We start from the raw sequence: 20,626 nt of genomic DNA on the forward strand, positions 1-20,626 counted from the left end.
TTAAGCATTTTACCGTGTGATGATCCTTTCGTCGTTGAAAACTCCGAGCAGGTTGTTGAATTTTTTAGTAACAGACGTGAGGACAGGCTTAGTGCCTTCTCGATAGACATAAAGGATTTATACTATTCAATACCCCATAACGACCTGATAGGCTGCGTCAGTTCTAGCATTGATGAACTTGGAGCGGTTCGTTTTCAGAACGAATCAGGCCTCTCCTGTAGTTGATTTTTAGAACTTCTATCCTATAAAGAGGTTTATTAGCGGCGACGATACTCGACAGCGACAGTCAAGGCGGGGCCGACTCTCAGCGCGAGCTGCGTTCTCTTCGAAAAGAGCCGAAGAGGGCAACCCACTAGAAGGTGCTTGAGAGGACGACCCATTACCAAGTTCGAACGCTTCGCTACAATTACCCTGGCTACGAAAAGGGAGCCGCCTGGCGACCTAGCAACTTGTCACTATGAGGGGGTCGTGGTAGGGCTTCAGGTGCTCCACGTTGACAATGTCGCGCTCTCGACGGCACATGTCCGAAGATGGTTCTATGGGTTCAATCAGGTAGTTGACCGGGGATGTGCGTTCGACGACACGGTAGGGGCCTTCGTATTTGGGCAGCAGTTTAGAAGAGAGGCCAGTTGCAGTGGTAGGGACATAGAGCCAAACGAGCGCTCCAGCGAGGAACGTGGACGCAGAAGTGGTGGTGTCACCGCGAATGCTCTTCTGCCGCTCTTGGTTATGCGTAGTGAAGGTCTTGGAGAGCTCACGACACTCCTAAGCAAGTCTGGCTGTGGCAGAAATAGGCGCACATTCAGGGCAATCCGGCTTGTAGGGAAGGATTGTGTTGATTGTGTGCGACGGGTGCCTGCCGTACGATAAGAAAAAGGGTGAGAAACCAGTAGTGCTCTGAGGGGCGGTATTGTAGGCTTACGTGACGAAGGGCAGAATGGCATCCCAATTTGTGTGGTCGGCAGCGACGTACATCGAGAGCATGTCACCGAGCGTGCGGTTAAAGCATTCGGAGAGGCCATTCGTCTGCGGGTGGTAAGCAGTAGTTTTGCGGTGAACAACGTTGCACTCTTTGAGAATGGCGTGATGACTTCCGACAAGAAGACACGGCCTCGATCACTGAGGAGCTCCTGGGGTGGACCGTGACGCAGCATGAATCGGTGGAGCAAGGAGGCCACATCGCGCGCTGTAGCCGCAGGGAGGGTGGCAGTTTCAGCGTATCGCGTGAGGTAGTCTACAGCGACGACGGCCCAGCGGCTACCAGCGGACGTCAGAGGAAGTGGCCCGTACAAATCGACGCCAACGCGCTTAAACGGTCGGTCAGGGCAAGGTAGAGGTTTCAGACCTGCCGGCGACAGGTGCATTGAAGTTTTGCGGCGCTGACAATCAATGCAAGAGCGAACGAACTTCTGCACGTAGCGGTACATTCCTCGCCAAAAGTACCGTTGGCGAATGCAGTGGTAGGTTTTAGATACCCCAGAGTGCGCACACTGCGGATCAGAGTGGAATGACTTGCATATGTGAGAACGCAGACTGCGGGGTATTACTAGTAGCCACTGGCGACCGTCGCTGTCGTAATTGTGTCGGTGGAGGAGGTCGTCGCGAACGGCGAAATGGTGGGCTTGACGACGAAATGTGCGAGAGGATGGTGTGGCCGATGGATCAGTCAGCAAGTCTATCACTGAGGCAATCCATTGATCCTTGCTCTGTTCGGTAGCGATGGTGTGGATATCGATGGAAGAAATGGCCAAGTGAGACACTGAGCTGTGGGCATTGTCGTCAGGCAAGGGAGAGTGGGACAGGGCGTCGGCGTCAGCATGCTGGCGTCCATTGTGGTACAGCACGCGGATGTCGTAGTCTTGCACGCGAAGTGCCCACCGGGCGAGATGGCCTGAGGGATCCTTCAAGGACGACAACCAGCACAGTGCATGATGGTCGGTGACGACATCAAATGGGCGACCATACAAATAAGGTCGGAACTTCGTAAGGGCCCAGATGATTGCCAGGCATTCTTTCTCCGTAATGGTATAGTTGGTCTCAGCTTTAGTAAGCGTACGACTTGCATATGCCACGACGTGTTCCGGGAACCCAGGTTTGCGCTGCACAAGGACAGCGCCGAGGCCAACACCGCTGGCGTCCGTGTGTACCTCTGTAGGGGCCGTAGGGTCATAGTGGCGTAGTATTGGAGGAGACGTCAACAAGCTACGGAGCTTTGTGAAAGCGTCATCACACTCTGACGACCACAAATTGAGGGGCCCGTTGATGCCAAGGAGCTTCTTCAGTGGCGATATGATAGTCGCGAAGTTGCGGATGAAGCGCCGAAAGTAGGAGCATAGTCCTACGAAACTGTGGAGTTCTTTGACCGACGTAGGTTTGGGGAACTCTTACACGGCCCGAAGCTTGGCTGGATCGGGGAGAATTCCATCCTTGGACACGACGTAGCCCAGTATTGTCAGCTGCCATGCTGCAAATCGGCACTTCTTGAGATTCAGTTGTAGCCCGGCGTCGCTCAAACGCGTCAACACATGCCGTAGGCGTTGAAGATGCGTGAAGAAGTCCGGGGCGAAAACGACCACGTTGTCAAGATAACACTGGCACGTGTGCCATTTCAAGGTGCGCAGAACGGTATCCATCATGCGCTCAAAGGTCACGGGCGCATTACACAGCCCAAACGGCATGACGTTGAATTTGTACAAGCCATCTGGTGTGACAAAGGCTGTCTTCAGTCGAGCGTCATCAGCCATGGGGACTTGCCAATACCCTGAGTGAAAATCGAGCAATGAAAAGAATTCTGCCCTTTTCAGGCTGTCAATGGCGTCGTCTATTCGAGGTTGGGGATAAACGTCCTTACGGGTGATGTTATTCAGTCGTCGGTAGTCCACACAGAACCGCACAGAGCCGTCCTTCTTCGCAACAAGAACGACAGGAGACGCCCACGGACTGTTTGAGGGTCGAATAACATCGCGGCGAAGCATGTCGTTGACTTGCTCGTTAATTACGCGACGCTGTGCTGGAGATACGCAATATGGAAGTTACCGCAGTGGTGGTTGGGCGCCAGTGTCGATGCAATGGGTGACAGTAGACGTGCGGCCGAGAGAAGTTTGCGCGACATCGAACGAAGAACGAAATTCTTCCAACAGGCATAGAAGCTGGGAACGCTCGACCGACGTAAGGTTGTCAGCAATCAAGGAACGAAATACATGAGCGCATGACCAATCAGATGTGGAAACAGCACTGAGCGTACGGGAGCTGGCGTCGTGCGTTTCACCCGTTGCGTCCATAACTTGTGCGTCTTCGAGGGGTTCCGCTCTGCCGAGACATTCCCCTCGCACCAACGTAACAATGAACAGGGATGGATGGATGGATGGATGAACAACTTTATTTAAGTCCTTTGGTACGCGCGATTAGCGCGCAGCGGGCCGCTCCCACGTCGGGACAGAGAGGCCTTGCCCCTCCGCCGCGTCACGGGGATGGGCTCGTCACAAAAATATCCTTGTCGCCCTAAGTGATTTCCACGGTCGCAAATGGCACCAGCAAGCTTTTCCTAGTGAAAACGCGGTCACATGGAGAAAGGAGTGCAACGGCGTCGCAGAGACCGGTGCAAGAGACTGACACAGCCGTTGACGAATTTGCAGCAACTGTGATGTTGTCTTTGACGAATACCTTGGTCGCAGCTGATGAACTGTCTGCCAGCGTCAAATCTGAGAATGGTGAGAGCTGTATTTCGGCTGGTGCACAATGAATGACGGCGTCGTGGCGGGCGAGAAAATCCCATCCCAGGATGACGTCGTGAGACAGACAGACAATGAACTTTATTGTGGTCCTGAGGGGTGGCTCGGAAAGCCCTCTTACGGGGGAGGAGCCACAGCGGGCAACTCCCACGTCGGGACGGGCAGGCCATGCCTGACAGCCACGTCGCAGGCCCTCTGGACGGCCCGTAGCTGAACCGTGAGGTCGGAGCTCTTGAGTGCCTTCTGCCACTCTTCTTCCGTGGTTAGACGATCGTGCTGCTGTAACGTGGGACACCGCCAGAGCATGTGTTTTAAAGTGCAGAAAGCATCTCCGCAATCCGGACAATCGGGCTCGAATGAGTCTGTGTACCTGCTGACCCTAACTAGGCTGGGATAGGACCCAGTCTGCAGCATACGAAAGGTGGAAGACTGAGGCCTGGAGAGCTTGGTGTGCGGCGGGGGATATGCCATCCTGCCGAGCTTATAGTGCTTCGTGACCTCGTTGAACGTGTGGAGCGAGTCCTTGTGGAGTCCCGCGTCCGCACCCGCGAGCAGCGTTTCCCCGGCGCGGTGGGTGAGTTGGCGCGCACGGGCATGGGCCAGCTCGTTGGCGTTGGGAACGACGGGGGAGACCTGAGGCCCCATGTGGGCCGGGAACCAAGTGATGACGTGGTTCCCGGCCCATGAAGAGCATGAAGAAATTATGATGAATTCGACGGCGTGCAGAGCGTCCTGAATGATGACACAGGCTGTGCATACCGCCGTCGGGTGAATACTTTGGGCGCTGGCTGTACGGAGGGAGAGCCTGGAAAGTGGCATCGCCACTTTTCGTAGCAGGTGGCTTAGTTTAGCGTCCATAATGGATACGGCGGCTCCAGTATCGATAAGGGCAGATGCGCAAACACCGTCCACAAAAACGTCTATCACGTTCGATGGGCTTCGCTAAGGGCTTTCGCAGTTCAATAGCGTCGCAGCCCTTGCCTCGTGGACTAGTTTTCCTGGTCGTGTGGGACTGGACGTGGCCGCATTGGTGACAGCGAGCGGCGTCGTGGTGACGGTGAACGGCGGGTAGATGCAGCTGGGCGAGACGTCGGTGACGGAGGCGTAAGTGGGTCGTAATATGGGCGGTTCAACTGGCGGGTGGCAGGCGACACGTCTAGGCGGCTGCACGCGATTGCAATAGCACGCCACGTGGCCGGCGTAACCGCATGCGAAGTATATGGGGCGGTTGTCAGGTTTGCGCCATCGGTTCGCTGGGGCAGGGCCCGCCCATGGTGCAGGATGGGATTGACGGGGCGGCAACTGATAGGACTGCATGGTGGGCTGCAGTCGTGGCCTGTGCGTGACGTCGGCATAGGTTACCAGTACATCCGCTTCGAAAGAGTGAGGTCGAGTGGAGGCTTCGGCGTAAATGTGTGGGGCAGCCGTAGCGATTGATGGGGGCGTTCTTGCAACAACTTGGGCATAACTCAAAGGTGCAGGAGCCGGATGGTGCTGGTGGTACTCGGGCATGACCTCCGCGATTTCCTGCTCAATTGCTCGACAGAGGGGAGGCATAAGGGTGGTCGACGGCTGTTGAGCGTACCGAGGGTGAGCAAAGTCCAGCAGAGAGAACAGGCACGCGATTTCCTCGCGCACGAAGGTCTTGATCTCTGCGAGCAACGCGGAGTGGTCGGGTATGGTCGACAAGCCAGTGAGCTCGGCGTCGTGTGATGGAGAGCGACGGCTCATCGATTGCTGCCGGCGCAGCTCCTCATAGCTTTGACAGAGCGTTATGACCTCTGCCACTGTGCTGGGGTTCTTGGCGAGCAGCATGGTGAAGGCGTCGTCGTCGATGCCTTTCATGATGTGCCTGATCTTGTCAGAATCGGACATGGTGGCGTCGGCTTTCTTACAGAAATCGAGGATGTCTTCAATGTAACTGGTGAATGATTCACCGGCCTGCTGAGCGCGTTCACGTAAGCGCTGTTCGGCCTGCAGCTTACGAACGGCAGGGCGGCCAAATATGTTGATAATGGCGGTCTTGAAGTTGGACCACGTCGTAAAATCGGATGCGTGGTTGTTGTACCACAGGCCCGCCACACCCGCGACGTAAAAAACCAGGTTAGTCAATTTTCCTGCCTCGTCCTATTTATTGGGGACACTCATGCGCTCGTAAATTGCGAGTCAGTCCTCCACGTCGGTACCATCAGCGCCAGTGAAGACTGGAGGGTCGCGAATACAAGGGACACCGGGACATGAGGTTGGTGCGGGCGGGGGCGTTTGCTGGGAGGCGTCTTGAGGCATGGTAGGCGGCAGGGTACGGGATTGAAGAGCCAGGGGCATCGAATGAAGGCTGAAGTTGTTGTGAAGGCCCAGCACTCTCCACCAAATTATAAAGAGGTTTATTAGCGGCGACGATACTCGACAGCGACAGTCAAGGTGGGGCCGACTCTCAGCGCGAGCTGCGTTCTCATCGAAAAGAGCCGAAGAGGGCGACCCACAAGAAGGTGCTCGAGAGGACGACCCATTACCAAGTTCGAACGCTTCGCTACAATCCTTTTATTTGAACTCAACTTTTGTGACATGGGATGACAACATTGAAACCCAAAAGAACGGCCTGTGCATCGGATCTTGTATCGCTCCTTGTTTAAGTGATTTATATTTGGCTAATCGTGACAGGCTTCTCAGCCAACGTCTGAACAAGGATGTAGTCATGGTGTTCAGGTTTGTTGATGACTATTTAGTTGTTTTAAGCAATAACGCGGCAGATTTTCATCTCAAACACAAAGAAGGTGTTTTCAGAGTGCCTTCATCCTTTAGAATTGACCCATGAAGTTCCCGTTGAGGGCTTCATTTGATTTTTAGATTTAGGACTGCTTTTCTCTGACCGAAGTACCTGTTCGGGGTATGAGCCGAGGGGCAAGAAACCCGTGCTCCTATTTAAATCTGCGCACTCTAAACTGGTGAAACATGCAATTATTTCTTCGTGTTTGGTGAACGCCCTCAAAAAATCCTGTGAACACAGTCGAAGACAGCTTACTTAGACAAGCTAATAGACTGGGGGAAGCTGGTTATCCAGTAACCATGCTAACCTCAGTGGCTGAGGAGTTGCAGAGACGTTACAAGGTCGCAGTAAGCAGTGAAATCACGCGTCCAGAGAAACCAAAGAATGTAGCGGTCATACCCTACATGCATCGCATTTCCCATAACCTCAAGAAGATTGGTAGTAGAGCAGGAGTCCAGGTGGTGTTTTCTGCCCCTGAGCGACTGCAAGGTCTATGTGGACGCGTAAATAAAGAGGGAAATGGGCCAGTTGCCATTTGTACCACGCGGCACCGACGACGTTTTGTGGAATGCACGCGCAGTGTAGTTTATTCCATTCCTTTGTCATGCAGGTGAGCGTATATCGGGCAAACTGGGAGATGTTTGAACGAAAGACTTAAGGAGCACTATTATAACGTTAACTCAGCTGTTTCCAGTCATTTAGGCATACATTGCCGAGATTGTGCATGCGTTCCACGCTTTGAAGACACGCATGTGCTCAGCCGTTCTTCGGACATGATGACAAGACTGATCATTGAAGCTGCACACATAGATAGTAAGGGTGGCGCATGTGTAAGCATGGCGTCACTCGCACTGACTGAAAAAGAAAAACTGTTTCTTGATATGTGTCGTTAGGTATTGACTGTTTGTAACGAGCGGAACACCAGTGTACCGGATTGTTGAAATTTTCTCTTCTTTTTCCATGTGCCTCCTATATATATGACACACTGATGTTAATGAGATTACAATTTTTCTTAACTCTTCCAAATGGCCAACAGCATGCAAACTGTCAGAAGTGCTCAGGCAAATGTCCTTCAATATCAAAAGTGCCTCCGAAACTTCCCGCAAGGTGCGATGAGGCTGCGGCTGCATCTCCTCACATGACTCTTCGTCAGAATCGTGGTCTTCCTCTGCACCCGTGACATCATTAATAATTTCTTGATCGGTCAGGAGACCAGTCGTGGCGACTCAATCATCAATCGCGATGTAGTCCTGAAGGGTCCCATATGTGGGAAGGACAGCATCGAAGGTCGGGCAGTCATCGTCGGTTGACTCGGCTGATACCTCGTCGATGCCATTGTCAGCTACTGCCGCACACGACAACTACGACAACACAAGGGAAAATGGCGTCAGAGGCGCAGTGGAGCGAAGAAAGAAGATGCCGACGTTCGGTAACGTTGCGATCGCCCCCACTAGTTGAGGACGATGACGATGCTCTCGGGTTTCGGTTTCACTCCAGTGGTGCCAGCGCTGCTTTATCACACTTTTGTTTAGCGGCAGCTGTCAGCATTTGTCCGAATTAAGCGGTGCGGCGCCGAATTCTGACAAATTAACGAAGGTTTCGTCCCATACATTAACATACACTTCGGCCGGGACCAATAGAGCCGTCCGAATTTCCGAATTAACGGGTGTCGAATTAACGAGCTTTTACTGTATTATGTTGACCAAAACGCATGTTGCATACTGGAAGCACAAAAGTAATCTTTTTTCCACATGCTCTGTATGACCTGAATATGTCATCTGAGTGGCATGTTGTGTCCCGTGCAGGGCCACCATCCTGCAGCACACACCTGCCGCCAAGCCCTCTCAGCCGGCCGTGGGCTTGGTCGCCCTCCCAGGAGTGGTCCGCCCTGGCACCAAAGGTTGCTAGATTGGGGCCCTTCATTCTTGAGATTACATCTTCATTTTTCTGTTGAAATAAGTAGCTAGTGACCCACTTATCACAGCTGGAGACCTCGTTTACTGGAGTGCGCGACAGTTTATTATTTGGAGGCATTTTTGTAGTGCCCATCGCAGCTTCGGTTTCAGAGAGTGTCGAGAGACGTGGGACCCAGCAGGGTTCTCATGTAAACATGGCTGGCTACATGGGCACCCAAAACCGTGGGCACATGAGCATTGTGTCGACAACTCTCTTCAACGAAGGCTCCCTGGGTGCTGCTAAATATGCATGACTCCCCACAAATGCACTGCGGAGGCAAGAACGTCAGCCTTTGTACTGCCCAGCAATTCCTTAAAGGAGGTGTCCCCTCTTTCCCTTGGAAAGGTCTGCAGGAGAGAGCGCTCACAAGGAGCATGGCAGCCAGCACAAACTCGCGATAAAGGTGGTTGTTAGTTGTTCACGTTAAAAACAAGTTGGTGTCAATGTCGGGAGGTGTGTCGTTTCACGTGCAGTTGTGTGACACACACTTTAGAATTGCTTTTAAATATGTTCTAGGCTATATTAGTAGTTGATATTTTGTGTACATGATGTCCACACCAATCCATCCCACAAGCTATCTCGGCTTCAAAATTTTTTGGCAGTGCTGCTTTAACACCTTGGAATGGTCCCCAGTGGCAGAGATCATCTTATTCTACTTCTCCACTTGCAGTAAATGAAACACTTTCTTTACTCTTGTTTAGTACTTGCAGTGGTGTGCCCAGTAGTTAGAAATTGTTTTTCAACTCTTAACTGTACAAAAAATCGTATGTACTGTTTCATTCGTGTGCCTTCTATTATTCTTTCACTTTGACACATAACGTAAGAGCATTGATATATTGCAGCACAGTCTTTTTAGAGTGCTGCTCTGAGGTGCTGTCCCTTAGTTGAGCATTGGCATTGGTCTTGGCATGACTGGAGTGTGCACTGGAGCATGCCATATATAGAAGGTGGCAGAGGAAGATCGTGCTGAGGAAGCAAGGAGGAAAATGTGCAAATGAGTGAAGAGTATGGCAGAAGGAGGAAAACCAACTGCTGCATGCAATGTACAGTCGCGCGTAATATGACTTGCAACACGGGGGCTTCCACTAGCCTTTATTTCCACAATTCTGTCACTTGGGGATGATCTCCTATAAGAAAATATTGTTTAGTTGTAGAAATGGAGGCAGGCTAAAGCCATGTGCAATCTTTGAGCTCCTGAGGCCGCCCATCCCCTGGTGGCCTCCTTACTAAGGCATGCGGCAGATGCAAGACTCAGCATCACTGGGTCCCATTTTTCGGTGCCGTGCCTTTATGTGCCTGTTGTTGTGCTGGGGTGGCGCCGTATAAATGCTGGGATGGGTACTGGGCCACAAGGCAGCTCTAATATATACCACCTAAAAAAGCGAGATAACGTATTAATACGAAAAAGAGGCAGTTTAAAAAGAAGCACACAAGTAGGTTGTTGTTTTCAGGCACGACAGCCAGTTAACATAGGAGATCGTAAAAGCCTACCAAATAAAGAAGGAAGGCGAAGGCATGGTACTAGAGAGCATCTGTTGCAATCTTTTGCAAAATCTGGTGTCATACCCCAATGACTTTGAAGCGTCTCCTCAAGTGTGGCGCCAGACTTGCGGGGGGTTTTTTTTATCCATGCTTTCATTTTTTTGTAATAAATTCGGTTTGAAGTCAGCGCTTGGCATGTCCTCTAAAATGCGTTGCTGGGCTAGTTGATGCATGGCTATTTTCTCGGAAAAAAGACAAGGATGAGAGATGAGCAACAAGCGCACACTACTTGGAAGAACGGCTCTCTAGACCCAGGTTCACATGCGGAAAGGGCAGTCAAAGGCCATCTCCCAAAAAACAAATTCATTGCTGTACAACACGATAGAGGGTTCACTCGGCCATCTCCGGTGCAATAGTAGTACAGCTACATTTCAGGATCCTAGTAGCAGGCAATGTACCCTTACAAAAATGCATTTAGACAGCCAATAGACTGTCTAAAAATGGGTTTATACAGTCTATAGACTGTCTAAACACATTTTTGTAAGGGTAGGCTCGCATGTGCATTGATTACAGTGAAATGGCAGGAGCAGGCCAGTTCCATTTTTTATGGGCAGTGAGTAACAACTTTATTATTATTACTTTTATGGGCAGCACATGCCCACATAGGTAATGATTAATACGTCGGCCAAAGTGGCCGATACCTTTCCGCAGCATAAAAGAATCAATTAGACAATAACCACAGAGCACCCTGCAATGCACTTAACATCATTCTTACCGTAGCTTATTTTATTAGCTCAGTCTTTCACTACACGCTTACAAATACTTGAAAGTTTACAGGGTGTTGAAAGGCCACCGGCACCTCAAATGTCGAAGACACCTTCTTAAGGTTATGTGCCACTTTATGGCTGTAAGGTATGACTATAAGCTGGAGCACTCTAGGGGCCCGGACTGTCGTATGCTGTTGTCACTTGGCATAACGAAGGCAAAACCACATATAAAAATAGAAAAGAAGAGGAAGCAAGTGAGAGAAAAATGTGGAAAAGAAAGAAAAAGAAAAACCAAAGAGAAACAAAGAAGGCTGCCCAGCTCCTTCGGGCTTGGCACCACTAGTATGAAGCTGCTTTGATTTGTTTCTTTTCAAGATGCTCAGTTTTGCCTTTTACCTTCTTTAACAAGGCTTCACCAACAGAAGAAACTACCACATTAGGAAAACCAGCTGAAATGAGGCACGACACTTGCTAATCAAACCACAGCGTTTACCAAGTTTGCGGAAGCAATTGCCCGCTTTATGGCTTTCCTAGAATGTATCCATGCACCTACTACGCGTTTTATTTGACTCGTACATCGTCCACTGTTCCAGGTTTGAATGGCCTAAGCGGTCAAATTTCTTTCATGTGTGTGAGGCTGATCGCCTTCTGCTTGAAAAATGGCTGGGTGCCTTTTGAGGCGTGTACTCTGTATGCTTGTATAATGCTGTCAGTGAGACATGCCAGATGCCTCTTGAAGATGCTGCTGTCAGAGCTATGGTGCCAAGTGTGTCTATGCATTCTTGTATAAAGCAGAGGTACCGCCACATCAAAATGCTGACAGTGCAGAGCACTGCGCTGCTTCATCTGCCTTGGCATTCGAGGAAGTCCCATGGTGTTCTTGGTGACCAGTCAATGCCAGAAGGAGGTTCAGTGTGAACTCCTGTTGCTCAATTGATTCAAGCAAGGCATGAATCCAAAGGTGCCTTTGTGAGAAAGAAGGCGGAAAAAATGCACGACTACAGTTCTTGGAGGAACAACTGGAATAAACAGTAATGGCGACCGTATTGGATTCGTGATTTCTTGGTGTCATTACAAATTATGGCACAGTCCCTCTGCAGGATCCTGGGCCTGAACAGCTCCGATTTTTCTACGACCTTGTGCGACAACATCGCTGCAGGCTGTGTGGATGATGGTCAGACATTGCATGCTGCGTCTATGGTGGAAAGTCAACCTGTTCGGCGACACATTGGCCATTCTTAAAGAAAAAATGATGAGTGACCGTGAACTTAAAGCGGCCACCGTGCGTGCATGCTGCTGGGCTGCATAGGGAAGATAGACCACAGCAAGCCAGACTCACAAAAGAGGAGACAGCCTTCACTGAAACAAACAGCGCCTTAAGAAGCAATGATATTTTTCAAGATATAATCAAGTTACAAGAAGAAAACTGCAAGCGGCATCAGCACCTGTTGGAGACTATTATGGAGACAGACCTTGGTCGATCTCTGAAAGCACCAATCAAATAGCCAGAGGTCTACGACGGATCCTCATTAATGAGTACTTGGGCCTGACTTGACTTGTACGAATACGCGAACGATTGGAATTTTTGGCAGCACAATTGTAGTAATGTAATGAACATGCGGTTTTACTTGGGAGGCATTGCAAAGACCTGATATGAAGTACGAACAACACAGAAGGCAGGACATCCTTGGGGGTCGTTGGAGGCAGAACTTTCTAGAAACATTTTCGGAAAGCAAATCTCATAGTTGGAACCGTGCAGTAGCCTTGAAGTACCTCTCTGGTCTGGTTACAAGCTACTTTTTCAAGAAATGGAGGCTGTTGCATGCAACAGACTTTGCACTCTCCGCCTCATCACTTGTGTGGCTCATCACATTAGGACTTCCTAAATGCATGCAGCGCCATGTTCAGCTGCAGATTATGAAGCTGTTGTTCATTCAGCAGCGACAGCCTTCGGCGACAGATGACTGAAATGTTTCCAGCACCTAGATGGCTAGACACCTTCAGCAAGCCCGGCGGGAGAATACAAGGAAATGTATCCAAGGAAGGTCCGACGACCCCTCGTCCCAAATACAAGAAAATTTTTCTCACTCACTGCGCCAATCTGGTTTACATGCCTGCACAAGTCAATGGGAAGGACGTCAAAGCTCTTGTTGACTGTGGAGCGTCAATCACTGTGATTAACAAGGACGTGATTCTTGGGCTCAATATAAGCTAAGATTGTCCTGTCATTGTGTACAGATGTGATGGAAAGAAACAACTGTGTGATAAATGGGCCTTCATTGCGTGACAGGTCAAGAGTACGACTGTAAAAGCACTGGTCCTTTACAGAGTAAAATATCAACTTCTTTTGTCCCACCCAGTTATGCAAGAATTATGTTTGAACCTCTATTGGGATGGGTGAATTACATCACCGCCAGCTGACTACCTTTGATGAAAACCCCTGCAAGCCCACTGCCACTGAAGACGTCATTCGCATGTATCCCGAGTTACTTTGCATAGGTGGATACCAGGAGGCGATGTCTAAGTTTCAAGTACCATTTGAACTCCGAGATACAACCATAGTGAAGCGGAAGGCTTAGGACATGTCTCAAGAAAAGAAGTGTGGCTGATGCCAGAGTTATGACATCTCCTTTTGCTTTGCTGATAACTGTTGCGCCAAAGGAGAATGGAACATTTCGTCTCTGCATCGACTAGACAAATTAACAAGCAAACTGACCCCTTCCTCTTTCCGATGCCACACGTTGACGACATAATTAGTGAAGCTGGAGGCTGCAAAGATTTTTCTCGTCTTGACCTTTGCAAAGGCTCCTGGCAAGTGCCTCTGCACGAAGAAAAGAACAAGTTCTCAGCTTTCATTATGCCGTTTGACATGTATGAGTACAACCGGCTTCCATTTCGCTGGGAAAACCCTCCAGCCTGGTTTCAGAAGATGAACAAAGTTTTGAAGCCTCATTTGGGAGTCTTCTGCAACGTTCTGTGGATGTGTACCATTGCTCACTGCATGTACTGTAGTAAGGCCAATGCCTGAAAAGCTTACAAAAGAAACGGGACTTAATATATTTCAATATTAGGTCATGAGTGCACAAGCACGCCACCTGTTAACCTTTCTTGTAAGGTGTGTTCTTTATTGGGTCCTGTTTTTCCTCACGTTATGCTTCGACATGAATATAAAATAAAGGTAAACATTCGGCAGAAATCTGCCTGGTTGGGTAATAGACTAAAGACGAAAAAGAGAAATCTCCAACCAGAAGGTTTATTTTAAGAAACCCGACGTTTCAAAGCCTGACCGGCTTCTTCTTCAGGGGTGAGACGGCCCGAGGCGCACGGCGCTTATATACGCTTTCTTGCCGACAGTTGCCGCAAGCCTTGACAATAGAGGGGGGGCAAGCTCCCCGTGGTGCGGTTGATGTTCGCCGCTGTTCGCTGTATGTGCCACGACTCGAGGAGAAGCCGCCGGCGCCAACAGCTTTCCTGTTCCAGGATCACCGCATCGTCAGGACTAATGCGGTGGTCGAACTTTTCGCAGTGTTCCGCTACTGCACTCCTTTCGCTGTTCAGCTGACGTAGATCGCGAAAGAATGCTGCCGCATTTTTTCGTGGAAGTTCTTTGTTTTCCCGACGTACGCGGCGGGGCAGTCTGAACACGCGATCCTATACACGACGCCCTGCGCTTTTTCCGCAGGCGCGCAGTCCTACCGGCGAGGCCAGCAACCTGCTCGCCCGCTTGAACTCCGTGGATCCCCACATTCAGTTCACAGTGGAAATGGAGACCCATTCAACCCTCCCGTTCCTGGATGTGTTGGTGAGAAGACAACGACAGAGCCTCTCTTTCTCCGTCTTCAGGAGACCAACACACACAGGGCGCTACCTCCACTTCAGCTCAAATCACCCCGCCTGCCACAAGTTCTCCGTTGTACAAAGCCTCGTGAACAGGGCCGAAAAAATCTGCTAGTCTCCACGACGGCAGAAGCAAGAAAAAGGAAAAATAATCCGTGATCTCGGCGCCAACGGCTATACAAAGGCGTTCATCCGCGAGGCCCCGCGCAGGAATAAGGGCGGGGGAGGCAGAGAGTCAGCGGCACCGCCTCAGCGACGCCGCGTGCCGATTCCCTACATCACAGGAACCAGCGAAACATTAGCGCGCATTCTGGGAAAGGCGGGGGTCGGCGTAGCACACAAGCCAACCACCACCATCGGCCATTTGTTCCCCCGCCCGAAGGACCGCACGCCTGCGGAAAAAGCGCAGGGCGTCGTGTGTAGGATCGCGTGTTCAGACTGCCCCGCCGCGTATGTCGGGGAAACAAAGAACTTCCGCGAAAGGATGCGGCAGCATAAGAACGATCTACGTCAGCTGAACAGCGAAAGGAGTGCAGTAGCAGAACACTGCGAAAAGTTCGACCACCGCATTAGTCCTGACGATGCGGTGATCCTGGAACAGGAAAGCTGTTGGCGCTGGCGACTTCTTCTCGAGTCTTGGCACATACAACGAACAGCGGCGAACATCAACCGCACCATGGGGACCTTGCCCCCCCTCTATTGTCAAGGCTTGTGGCAACTGTCGGCAAGAAAGCGTATATAAGCGCCGTGCGCCTCTGGCCGTCTCACCCCTGAAGAAGAAGCCGGTCAGGCTTTGAAACGTCGGGTTCCTTAAAATAAACCTTCTGGTTGGAGATTTCTCTTTTTCGTCTTTAGAATATAAAATTATACCTTCGAAAATAGACCTTTGTTAGGAGTGTGTGCTTTGTGTGTCATCTTGTTGCTCTTTTGTCATGGTTCCCCTTGTGCCATGCAACCCAAACATCATGAACCTAGAAGCCCAAACAGTATTGAAGTACAGTACTCACGGATTCAAACGTGACATCAAAATCTTTAGTGTAACGATTTGCATGCGCAATTGCTCGAGATAATTGCGTCATGTCTCTAAAGATAATGTTGGCTCTGATCTACGCGTTTGAGTCGAAATTATGCCAATATCACCCGAACTGAAAACGGTAGAAATGAAAACATGTGCATTACTTAGCCCTAAATTGTCCTATTTTAATCCATGAGTACTGTACATTGGGTTACTTTTTGTACATATGGTTGCATGTGTTGACACTAGGATGTCATAATGAGCTGTGCTTGTATTCCGTAGGGATTCGGTTTCTGAAGAGTTTGCTCTGCCAGCATGCAATTGGCTGCTGCCATGTGCTCGGACAGCCTCGAAGCGCTTAGAATATGTATGGCTGCAATAAATTAATTTCTTTTATTTTGCCTATGTGTTGATGATGTAAATTTTGGGTGATATGAATATTTCGCATAACCCCATGAAATTCATATGGCCTAGATTTCACTGTAGTTGCAGCAATCTGCCACTTGGCTTCATAGGCAGGACTTTTTCATCATTGGCTGTCACTGTCGGAGGCTTTCAGATTGGTATTATGCTGCGTGGTTCCATAAAATGACACCTGATGGTAATAGATGGCGAGTCTCAAAATAATGCTGATGAGACAGCTGCAAAAGCATACCCGTATTCTTCTTCTGGCAGGACCTCAGGTGCCAGTCAAGGGCCACATGCCAGCCCCTCAGCAACAAATGGAGACGGGCCAAGCCATCAGCGCACACAGCGCAACCACAGTGAGTCAAACTGCACAGATGTTCAGGGGGGGCCCGAGTTTGACAAAACTGAGAATCTCTCTGAGGTCTGGTGACACCCCCTTTTTAAATAAAACTAACAACATGGCAAGGTCAAATCTAGCCCTCACCATGCGCTGCATTCCATTGTTTACGATGGAATGCAGCTTCATGTCAAGAGCGGTTGACAAAGTTAAGGTTGCCTCCTCAAACCAGTGGCTTCTTTCTTTCATTTGTTTGTCATTCCACTGAGTGCACAAGTGTACCCATGCAAGGAAAGTCAGAAATTTTTACTAAAGAAATTTTTTAGGGTTACAGGCTGTGTAAATTCATATTGAAGTGTTTTAATGCCTGCACTAAATATTCCTTGAGTACAGTGGCCTCCTCAATTCGCTTCAGGCAGCACACTGCCAGAGCTAATTGCGGAGGCCACGTTAGTCCTTTGTTTTTTGGCAATACAGTCAACGTCTGATTTTTCAGACTCCCTAGGGACCGCGAAATCGTCCGAAAAATCGGCCAGTCCAAAAAAACGAATTCATGCTTTCTTATTCCGCTCAAGCGGTCAAATCGCCACAGCCACGTCCGAAATAGCTGTAATGCCTCCCAGTACACTTATCAGGCATTTTGGTGCGCGCCCAGGCTCTCGCAAATACATTCGGTACCTGCTGCGAACCCCGCTTAACTACGTGCCAACCGCCACTTACTTTTAAATTTGCGTCTCGTGATGAGTGCCGCTGATACCAGCAAAGGGCGGAATAAATTACGGCTCTCTCGTATGGAGCGTTTGGAAACGATGACACGGAACACAAAGACAGTGCGGAAGAGTGGACGACTCGTCTGGCTTACCCCAATGCGCGTGTGCACGCATCACCGAATCTCCGCCGATACGCAATTTGCTGCCGTGTGAAGCCGATCATTTCTGGTTGTGTGCAGCACATTGCCAACTAAGCTGACGCGATTACTGTACTGTTGCTCTACCGCACGCATATATTTGTCATGAAAGTGTTCGTGATGCCCACTCCGTTCCTGACCACACACGGGCGCAGCAATGGCGAGCTGGTTTTATTCGTGAAGGCAACACGTCTATGCGGCGCACTTGGCGGTCTCGCACAAATAGGCAGCATGAATGGCGGCGCAGCGCGTTTGGGTTCTCGCATATTAAATGAGTGCAGTACGCATGTAACTGCGCTAGGCCACATGCACTACCGAGCAGTTAACTGAAGATGCTTATCGTAAGGGTTGTCAGCGATCAAGCCGTACTGGCGGGTTTGCCACCTGCCGCCATCACGCCTCCATGCATTTCTGCTGCTTATCCGTAAAGAAGTCTCCGCACGGCGCCGTGATAGTGGCCCCTTTGAATTTCTGATCAGCTTCACCCCATAACACTTCGGCATTGCGGCAAAGCTGGCTGACTTTCGGACTCTGCTACTGTCGCAAACAGATCGACTTGCGAAAGCGCTGGTTCGAACCTGCAAGGTGACGGACGCGGCAGAGGTGGGGGCTTCAATTAATGCCTTTGAGACGTACAATTTGGGCAGAAAGTCTGAAAAATCGAACGCTGAAGAGTTTCAGCGTCCGAAATTTCTGACGTTCTTATATATTGACGTCTATGGGGCTGGTGACGGTGCCGCGAAAGCGTCCGAATTGTCGAGCATGTTCGAAAAATCGGCAGTTGACTGTATACCTCTAGGGAACACTGCAGTTGTGCAGTCATCCAGCTGGATAACATGGAGGAGTTTGTAAGTAAGGTAAACAATGCGACAAGGCACGACGTTAGCAATACAGAAGTGAAAGATCACTGCTGCTTCCCAGCCATATTTGTTCAGCATTATTTCTGTGCATTGTAAAATAATAGACAGCGCAATGAGTTAAACACGGACAGAAAGAAGGAAAGGACACCGTAGGCTGTCCTTTTCTTCTTTCTGGCCGTGTTTAACTCGTTGAGCTGTCTATTGTTTTACGATGTACATCCACCAACTAGCCCAACTCGCGATTCTGCTTCAGCTTATTTCTGTGCATCTCTTGCAACCGCGAGTGTTTCCTGCGAATGTGCTCATAGGTGGCACCCTACAACGCTCGGACGTGGTGCAGATAAATCTACCTATAACGAACTTCCATACAATGAATTCTTCGATATTGCGAAGTTCTTATATTCCCCGTGGTTACTCCATAGAAGCACATGTATTTGTAACCTCTACATAACAAAGTGACAGTGGGAGACACGCTTGAAATAACGAATTCCCCGTGCCGACCACCTCTTGATATTGCCCTAAGTTTTGTCCCTTTAGCATGAGCAACAGCCGCGTACATCTTCTGCGGTTGCCTGACGACGACAGAGCGCGAAGCGGTGTCATATGCATGGCGCGCGCATAGCTCCGGTGACAGCGTGCACTTGTGTGTGTGTGTGTTTGTGTATGTGTGTGCGTGCGTGTGTGTGCATGCGTGTGCGAGGCGGCTAGTGCGAAAGGCAGATGAATGTGGCAAAACTGACTAGATATCCACTTGCTTCGCTACTTAAGTAGGCATAAAACTGCCTGGCGAGCTCAATGAGAAAAAATTGGTCCGAGACTGATCTTTCTGCAACGCAGTATCGGAACGCCTTTCCACTTCATGGGTAGTCATACCGGTCGTACTTCGGCCACTTCGGCTGCACTATGGCTACGTGATGTAAGACATCCGGCAGCAAATTCTAAATGGCGGCGGAGGAGTCGGCTGAGATTCTCATTGACACAATCACTAACTACCCCTGCTGCACGTCATAACTCACGGCCTCTACAACGACACGTTCGTCAAGATCCTCACTTAGATGAAGATTACCGAGAAGACTGGAATTCACAGGAGGTGCAGCAGCAGTGAGTCGAAGTGCCCCAACATATCTCACTTTCGTGCACTTGGGTGGATCCACCTTGTCAGGTCCACTTATGTCTGCTGGTGTATCTTCTCAAACAACAACTTGAAAAAGTGAAAAAATTTTTTTTTTCCTCAGGCATTAACTTGAATTCGGTACGAAATAAACAGCTCTGAAAACGGTCAAAGTGGCATGCATTCAATTCATTTCTAAACGGAGTAGGTAGAAGTAGCGAAAGTGGCTGTGGCTTGCAGCGGAGGCAGAAAAATTGTGAAGGTTATTAATGCGTCTGCATTTGGTTTTTCGAATGCTTACTTTTCGAAGCTGTGAGCCGACTCCTGTGTTCATGCATCCATCCACTTTGGGGAACCGTTCCAAGGGTGAATGCTTTGTCGAAGAAACTTAAGCTCTACTATTTGCCCTCCGCATAACTCATCCAGCCCCTTGAGAGAGGAGTTATTCATAGCATGAATTGCTTCTGCCGGCGTAGACTTATCCACATATTTATTTAAGCCCCGCCACGGTGGTCTAGTGGTTATGGCGCTCGACTGCTGACCCGAAGGTCGCGGGATCGAATCCCGGCCGCGGCGGCTGCATTTTCGATGGAGGCGAAAATGTTTGAGGCCCGTGTACTTAGATTTAGGTGCACGTTAAAGAACCCCAGGTGGTCAAAATTTCCGGAGCCCTCCACTACGGCGTCTCTCATAATCATATCTTGGTTTTGGGACGTTAAACCCCAGATATTATTATTATTATTATCCACATATTTAAACTGAAAGTGGAGAGGTTTTAGGCCCGGCCAATATCGCCGAAGCTTGGGCAGCTTGGGTTTCACTGCGTACGAATGGAGCAGCCTCGGATGGCATGCAGCTTTCAGATTTTTTGTATGCGGACGAATGCGCCGTCACTATCGAGGATATATGAGGTGATGCACTGGTGGAAAGTGTCTGAGATCACGGTGATGGCGGATTTTCGGAGGTCAACCTGCCACGTGCCTTGCGTTCCGTGATGAAAATGCTGGATCTCATGATGCCATTTGACGTTGTGCACCATGTCGCGGGCTCGTTAGACGATGACGGAGCAGTGTTGTGTTTCTTTATGTACTACAAACGTTCGATCTTGCCTTCCCTCTCAAACAAGCAACAGAGCAAAATAACACAGTTTTTTCCCGCTAAATAAATGATTGGGTGAGGTCTACCCTCAGTTCGCCCTTTGCTTAATTTGTGCATTTCTTTTCAAATTTTCATGCTGAAACTGGATATAACAAAAACCTCTTTGTAACGAAAATTTCCGGTAATTGGTCAATTTCGTTATATTGAGATTTAATTGTTGATGGTGAACAGTTACTTGGCAACAAAGCCTATGTCATGGTTATACCAGGAAGATTCTTATGACCATCGTCTTTTATTTTATTGCACAGAGAAAAGAGGAATCTTTGATTAGATCAGTGACAGAGATGCCT

The 20,626-nt window shown here is 49.6% G+C and overlaps 1 protein-coding gene across 1 annotated transcript in view; it reads left to right on the forward strand.

Annotated features, from left to right (window-relative positions):
* LOC119394536 (talin-2) overlaps window positions 1-20,626 on the forward strand; it is a 612,547-nt gene that overhangs the window by 197,751 nt on the left and 394,170 nt on the right. Inside the window, exons 15-16 of the mRNA XM_037661859.2 lie at window positions 8,304-8,398; window positions 16,231-16,319. Coding sequence (XP_037517787.1) covers window positions 8,304-8,398; window positions 16,231-16,319 — 184 coding nt within the window. The remainder of the gene's footprint in view (window positions 1-8,303; window positions 8,399-16,230; window positions 16,320-20,626) is intronic.

The sequence above is a fragment of the Rhipicephalus sanguineus genome, chromosome 5 (genome assembly GCF_013339695.2).
Source record: "Rhipicephalus sanguineus isolate Rsan-2018 chromosome 5, BIME_Rsan_1.4, whole genome shotgun sequence".
Taxonomy (NCBI): Eukaryota; Metazoa; Arthropoda; class Arachnida; order Ixodida; family Ixodidae; genus Rhipicephalus; species Rhipicephalus sanguineus.